We start from the raw sequence: 7,500 nt of genomic DNA on the forward strand, positions 1-7,500 counted from the left end.
AAAAATTAATTGAATCAAAGCTTTTTGATCCAAGTTCAAACTTAAACATGTGTGATCTGGATGGAATAATGAAACGAAAATACAAGCTAAGGAAATAACAACTCCAGTGTGTGTGTGTGTGTGGTGTGTGTGTGTGTGTGTATTTGGGTCTTTGTTCACCTTCAAGTCCTCTATTCAACCTGCCCAGTAATAGAAAGATAGAGAGAGTGTAAAAGAAAGAGAGGGAGAGTGACAGAGTGAAAGGTGGACAGGAAGAGAACTCTTGCACGCACATGCACACACACACACACACACACACACACACACACACACACACACACACACACACACACACACAGAAAGAGTGCAAGGTGGACAGAAAAGGAGGGATGAGTGGTGGAAGTGTCATTGGACCTTCAGGGTCCAGACTCCTTGGGCCGCCTCTCCCCAGAACTGCACGCTCATCAGGGTCCAGTTCCCCAGGCCTGCCTCCGAGGCATCCTCATGGCGACTGCCCAGCAGGAGGGAGCGCGTGCTGGACGGAGACGTCATCTCAATGGACAGGTCGCCACGGCAAACACTGCTGATGCTCACTGTTACCTAAGGGGGCGGAGTCCAGCAACAAAAACACCCAATGGGGAAAAAGAATGGCATAGCATCAATGCTCTGATTTATTTAGGTTATTTTACAGGAAATACGCTTACATCACACACAGCTTTTAAGCTTTTAAATTCATGGTCCTTGGGTGGGAGCCATTTGTACACACATTTCAGAGTGTTTGTGTTAGACGTGCGATAACACGCTGTTAGCTGGAGTGTTGGCATATAAATGGCAAACATCAGTCATTCATTTCTGTGCTTTTCTCGCCGTGGTCAACAGACACTGACAGACCTTATTCCTTTGAGGACCAGGCGCTCATGGGACATGTAGTCACGGGGTGAGTGCTGATTTATCACTGCCACAGGCACTACTATTGCTTATATTCAACTATATTTCCATTTCAACTGTATTCAATGCTGTCCATAATTGGGGGTATTTTTGGTGTGTTGGTTTCTCACACCTGTATTATCACATATCACATAGATGTTAGTGACTGTGCTCTGTCACTGGGTAGGAGAGACAGCTCATCTCGTGGGTGTGAGATTTCTGCACACTCTGCATGTGCACTTTACGTTTGCACTTTAATAACTTCACAGATGGCAGTTACGTCATTGTGGGGAGAAATCGTGTGAAACCTGTGTATGTGTTTTTAGAATGGACTGAAGAGTATGTGCATACCTGTGTGAGATGGGAAAGATGAACCTGTCTGCGTGTAGAACGTGTGTGTGTGTGTGTGTGTGTGTGTGGGGGGGGGGGTGTACCTGTACATGTTCCAGAGTGTTGATCTCATTGGCTTCCCCGCTGCAGGCCTCCGATTGGATAATAACGCTCACCTCTCCCCCTGAAAGCAGAAGTCTGGGAGAGGGACATTCACACATTCACACATTCAAACTTCTCCAACCAATCAGATGCTCTAACCCTAGCCAATCCAGTAGTCCCAAAGTCAGTCAAGTTTAGAATGACTAATTATCTCCAACCAATCAGGGAAAAGAACAAACTCCAACCCCTCTACCATCTCCAACCAATCAGGTCTAAGAGAACAAACTATCCCTATCCCTTCAGGATAAACTCAGTCTTCACAGCAATCAATATTACGCACAATAAACACTACAGGCCATGGAAAGTCTGATATTCTGATACACTTTTCTAAGTTCTTCCTGACCGTACCTGACAGGGTCAAGGGTCATATCATAGGAGCACTGCCTCTGCGGAGAGACAGACTGGAATTGAAGAGCCTGCTGTACCATCAGACCGGCATCCAAGAGTCCAAAACCATACCTGAGAAAGAGAGAGGGTAAGGGAGCGAGGGAGAGAGAGAGAGGTGGGGGAGAGGATACGTTTGGGAAGAAGAGAAAGAAAGAGAAATGTAACCATCAGGCCAACATTTAAGTGTTTAAAATTATACTTGAAGTGAGAGAGAGGCAGCAAGAGACAGAGAGATACAACACCATTACTAACACCTTCAAACACCCATAAATATATCAGAAGGACAGAGACAGAAGGGGAGAGAGAGAAGGAGGAAGGGGGAGAGATTTAGAACAGATTGGGTCTAAGCACCAAAACTTTGGTACATCTGTCGGGGCATATTCATACCTAGTTCTGTGCTTATGTGGGTGCACTGTTAATAATCACCTTAACCAGGCAACTGTCTGCAGACTACTAATGTAGGTGTAAGTGTAGGTGTGTGTGTTTGTGCATGTGTGTGTATGTGTGTGTGTGTGTGTGTGTGCCACATAGGGTGTGATTCAGTGGCCACACTAATGGCTCTATATGAAGAGGCAACAAGTCATTTGCAGGGACAGTGTTGTCCTCTGACACAATCACCTCCTATTATAGCAGGCAGAAAGGGGGGTGGTGTTGCACGCTCGCTGTAATTGCTGGCAGAATTGATTTTAAGCAATGTGCCGTCTCATAGACTGTAATCAAGTCCCATTATTCACTCTTAAGTAAAGCGCTGCGTGGAAAGGCAAACACTGTGCCTGGCTCTCCGCTGTCTGAGAGGCCCTGCTTTCATAACACCTCACCCCACCGCCTATGGAGGAACCGCTGGGATACGGCCTTAACAACCGCTCCTACTCGTCGCTGGAGCAAGGCCGATACAATAACCAAAGACTGTTAGTAATCAACACTAATGAGTTCATTCATTTAGAACGGTGAGGGGGGTGGGGGGGTAGAGTGAAGCGGGGGTGGGGGGGTGGAGTGGAGTGGGGAGATCATTTTCAAACACATGCAGTGCACAAAATACACTGCGTAAGTCCCACAAAAGAAATGCGCTGGGCAGAGAACAGCGCTCCTGATCTCCTCTCCTTTCCTCTCCTCAGCTCCCTGCCCTCTTCCTCATCCGTCTCCAAGCGAACGGTCAGGGCAAGGGCAGAGGACAATTTTATTGGGACAATGTTGTTTTTGGCTTCGATCATTCCCCCCACCCCGCCCCCCGCCCAAGCCCCCCATCCCCCCAGCCCCCAGCCCACTCTCCCCGACAGGGACATAGAGTTTTACAGTGCATTGTGGAGCGCCTCGTAATAAAACCGCGAGCGTTAGAGAGCAGACCTTGTCACCTCCATCCCGTTAGTGATTAAATATAGCCCGGCTCTCACAGCCATCTCGCAAAGGCAGCTCGCTGGGCCATTAAAGCCACAGCTCCACCAGATCGATACAGTTGGCCCTCCGCTCCACGGCAGTAAATCTGCATGGCTATCTGATGGAGGGTGTATGTGTGTGTGTGTGTGTGTGTGTATGTGTGTAGGACACTGAATAAAACAATCGGTCCCCGCTCGCTTTGCAGATGATGACAATAGTGTGTTATGTGTCCCATCCTGATAGGGTTGCACAGCAACAACAAGCTCCTCTCCTCCTCACTGTCACACTGTGTGTGTGCGGTGTGTCTGTGGCACACACAGATGCTTTTCCTACGGACAAGTGTGTAAAGTGTTTTTTGCTGACGATCAGTCAGCAAATTACATAAAAACGGTGTGCCTCTACTGTATGCGTGAAAAACAAATGATTGAGAAGCATGTTAGTACTTTCACACAAGGGTGAGAAGAAAACAACCCGCTTTAAAAACCTACAAACTAAAATAGAAGCGGCAGTTTTTGTTAATGATACTTAAGTCATTATTTCATATAATTATTATTATTATTATTATTTTCATCTGTTTTTACCATTTGTGTAGAAGGTTTAGGGGAATATATTACATTTAAATTCAGATACATTTAACCTATGTCTAAAAATCAGAAAAACATTCAAGAATGTGTCTTGACACATGGAAACAAACGAAAAACAAATTAATAGAAAAACTCATCACTGACTGATGGAGAGGAGGCTTCAACCCTGTCACAGCAGAAGCGCTGACTGATGGAGAGAAGGCTTCAACCCTGTCACAACAGGAGTGAAAAACAATCCCATACGTCACCATGAAACAGCTGGACTGAGGAAGGCCAATATCAGAGACCGGCTGCAGAGAGTTGACAGTGGGGGTCAGCTACTGATGCTAGAGACAAGCAACAGACACCAGAGACTAGCAGCAGAACAGTAGCAAAGAGCAGAGACTGGCAGTAGTGCCCTGTTGCAGAGAGTGGAGCGCAGCTGCAGACCAGCAGCAGAGAGTGGAGGGCAGCAACGAGGAGACACCAACAGCTGAAAGTAGAGACTGGCAGAAACTGGAGACCAGCTGCAGAGACCAGCTATAGAGACCAGAGACTAGCTACAGAGACCAATGACAAGCTGCAGAGACCAGAGACCAGCAGCAAAGAGAAGGGATCAGAAGCAAAGAGACTGGGCCCCATCATGACATCATTTACAGTGCAGATGCATTTCATAGCAAGCAAATTCCTGCAGAGAGGAGAGAGATGAGAGGGAGAGAGAGAGAAGGGGAGGGAGAGAGGGGTGGGAGTGGGGGAGTTGAGAAGGTCCGAAGCAGCAACAACACTGACCAAAACAGAGTAGAGAGAAAGCGAAAACAAATTCAGAGAGAGATGGATAGAGAGAGAGAGAGGAGAGTGAGATATAAAGAGAGGGAGGATGAGACAGAGAGGCCTGAGGTCTGAGTGAGCCTGCAGTGAGTGAGCCTTGCGGTGAGGGGCAGCCGCCCCACAGTCTGTTCTCAGCACACAGGCCAGCAGCGTACCAACCCCCGCGCACCCCCCCCACACACACACACCTTCCCACGTGGTAGATCTGTCTCCGCATCCTCCACTACCCCCACTCCCCCTCTTCCCCCCTGCATTCTCAGAGCCCTTCCTTTCATGGCTCCGCCTGACTAGAGAGAGAGAGAGAGGGGGGGGGGGGTGGGAGAGAGAGAGGGAAGAAAGAGTGCAGAGAGGTAAAAAAAAAAGACTCAATCACTCACTTTCCACAACCCTTTTTCTTTTTTGTTCCGTATAGGGTGGCTCCCCCTCCTCTTCCCCCTCTCTCTCCCTCCTCTTCCCCCCTCTCTCCCTCCTCTTCCCCCCTCTCTCCCACTCTCCCTCTCTCTCCCTCCTTCCTCTTCCCCCTCTCTCCCACTCTCCCTCTCCATGGGCCCTTTTTTGTAACTGTCTGGGGACCCTTTCACTTTTTGTCCCCCCGTGACCTCCCGGGGCCTGCATTCGGAGTTGCTCTCCACGCCATCTGTTTCAGGCGGGAGACGTCCACCTTCTCGCTCTTCATCTCCGAGCGGCTGGACACTCCACGCCACAGTCTGGTGGTGACTGCACTCAGTGCCCGCGGGGTCGAAATGCATCTGAGGCGTCAGTGCATCTGACAAACCGGCACAAAAAAAAAACACAACCCGCCTCAAGAAGACGATCAGAGTGGACTCACCTCTCCCCCCCACCCCCTCCTCGGCTCGCAATGGTACGTCCTGCTAATTCCGTGATAGAGGTCCCTCTAAAGAAGCACTCAAGCCGCACTAAGCGGCTGCCGGAGAGTTAGGTCATTTTCCCAGGAGCGGCAGAGAGTGGGCATTGGCAGGGACCTCAAAAAGGGACACCATCTGTTCGCCTGACTCAAAAGGCTCGGTGACACCTTCTGTGGTACCAACAACCCCTAATTAAGCGGAGAGGAATGCACGAGCAGGCCGTCGTCCCATTGGCTGCCCCTGGCCCTTCCGCATCGCCGTGGTGACAGGCTGAACCCATTTTTCATCGCCAGCCCGCGCCACATCTGTGCAAAGTGCAGGTAGCAGCAACGGAGGTTGGCTCCAATGGTCCCTACCCAACAACACGGCTACAGCTTAGGGGTTTTAAACATACAAGACCCTCAGATTCAGGTTCCATATAAAACCCATATAATTAAAAAACATTTTGAAGACCACGTGATAACCATGCTAATGACTTAAAATAAAGCTGGTCTTTGTTCCTAAAACTCTTTTGTGTGAGTGTGTAAGTGCAGGATGTTGTTCTTGACAGGCTGGGAGTCTTCGGGATAAAATGCATCAAAGAGCTACACAGGTGACAGACACCATTAAAGTTCTTAAAAACATAAATCCCTCCTAATGTGAAAGATACAAGGATTATTTGCCATGCCTGTGTGTGTGTGTGTTTGTGTGTATGTGATTCTGTCTGCGTATGTGATTTTGTCTGTGTGTGTGTGTGTGTTTGTGTGAGTGTGTGTGTCTGCGTGTGGGTGGCTGATGATGGAAGTGTGAATGTCAACAGTGTTTTCTATTACACCCTCAGCAAAAATATTGTTACGTTACACGATTCAATCTAATCCCATTCAGTAAAGTCAAACATATGTATGTCGCATACAAAGGCTATGGTATCATATCGGATGCGTGTTGTTGCTCAGTGGTTGATGTTGCAGACTAAAGAAGCATCTGTGTTGTGTCTGTGCTTTAGCAAATATACAACAACCAGATTTAACAGGTGGTGGCATCAATATCTTCTCTGACCAAAGAAACGGAGACCCTGAAACCATTAGGAACACTCCAGACTGGGATATCAAGGCAGAGGCAGGTTGTTGTTTCTGAAAACGTCACTAATTAGAGATAATTAAGTAATTATGACAAGATTCTAATTAAAAACATTAAAGACAAGGTCTTAATTAAAAACACACACTGGGACCTTCTAGGCTTTGGCACGTCTCCCTTTGTTGGTTTAATTCCTAAACGTAAGGCGCGAAGCAAAAGGCGACGGATGAATTTAGCATAGCTCAAATATTTATCTTTTCAGACAGGGTTCAGAAATCTGTTCGTGTTTGGCTATCGGGGATATACTTTATAGGGCTAATCGCACTTAAAACCCACCAAGTCTCCTCTGGACAGTCAGTACAGCGGATCACTGCGTTTGACAAATCGCCATCAGACTTCAAACAGCGCCGTGGAAACATAAGTAGTGCTAAAAACATCCCCAAAATGTCAAAGCACATTAGACAGCGCAGAATTTAACCAGAAAAAAAAGAAAAAGAAAAGAAAAAAAAGCTTAATGAAAAAGCGTCTGGGGGTGGAAATGACAGGTTTGGCACGGACAGTGATATACTGTACTGACGCCTCACACCTCTGTGGCTCTGAGGACGAGGCTGGAAATGACTCTCCATTAGAGTGGCTGTCACTCACCGTCTGTGTCTGTAAATTAGCCGCAGGTTCACGCTGGAGAAAGATAAAAGATCTTCACAGTTGATAGTCTTTGTGTTACCGTGTCTGAAAAGTGTATTATTTTCTCTCCCTCTCTCTCTTTCTTTCTGTATCTCTCTTTTTGTCTTTCTTTTTCTCTCTCTCTTTCCCTCTCGCCTCTATCTCTCTTGGCGGCTTTGATTTTGTTCTAGGAGGTTGAGTATTATTTCACAGCCTCAGAGAGATTATGTTTTGTTTTTCGTTTCTTTTTTTAGGGGGGGTGTGGTGAAAAGTTGGCCTACTTGATTGGGCTCTCTGAATGTGATCAGTTTAACAAATAACTGTAAAAAAAAAAAAAACAACATCAACCATGACAAAAAAGCAAGCAC

At 47.3% G+C, this 7,500-nt stretch overlaps 1 protein-coding gene across 1 annotated transcript in view; it reads right to left on the reverse strand.

Annotated features, from left to right (window-relative positions):
- The window catches only part of LOC116222511 (neuroendocrine convertase 1-like), a 57,849-nt gene that overhangs the window by 18,974 nt on the left and 31,375 nt on the right, over positions 1-7,500 (reverse strand). Inside the window, exons 6-8 of the mRNA XM_031576917.2 lie at positions 1,747-1,857; positions 1,341-1,434; positions 394-579 (exon numbers count right to left, since the gene is read on the reverse strand). Coding sequence (XP_031432777.1) covers positions 394-579; positions 1,341-1,434; positions 1,747-1,857 — 391 coding nt within the window. The remainder of the gene's footprint in view (positions 1-393; positions 580-1,340; positions 1,435-1,746; positions 1,858-7,500) is intronic.

The sequence above is a fragment of the Clupea harengus genome, chromosome 11 (genome assembly GCF_900700415.2).
Source record: "Clupea harengus chromosome 11, Ch_v2.0.2, whole genome shotgun sequence".
NCBI classification, from domain to species: domain Eukaryota; kingdom Metazoa; phylum Chordata; class Actinopteri; order Clupeiformes; family Clupeidae; genus Clupea; species Clupea harengus.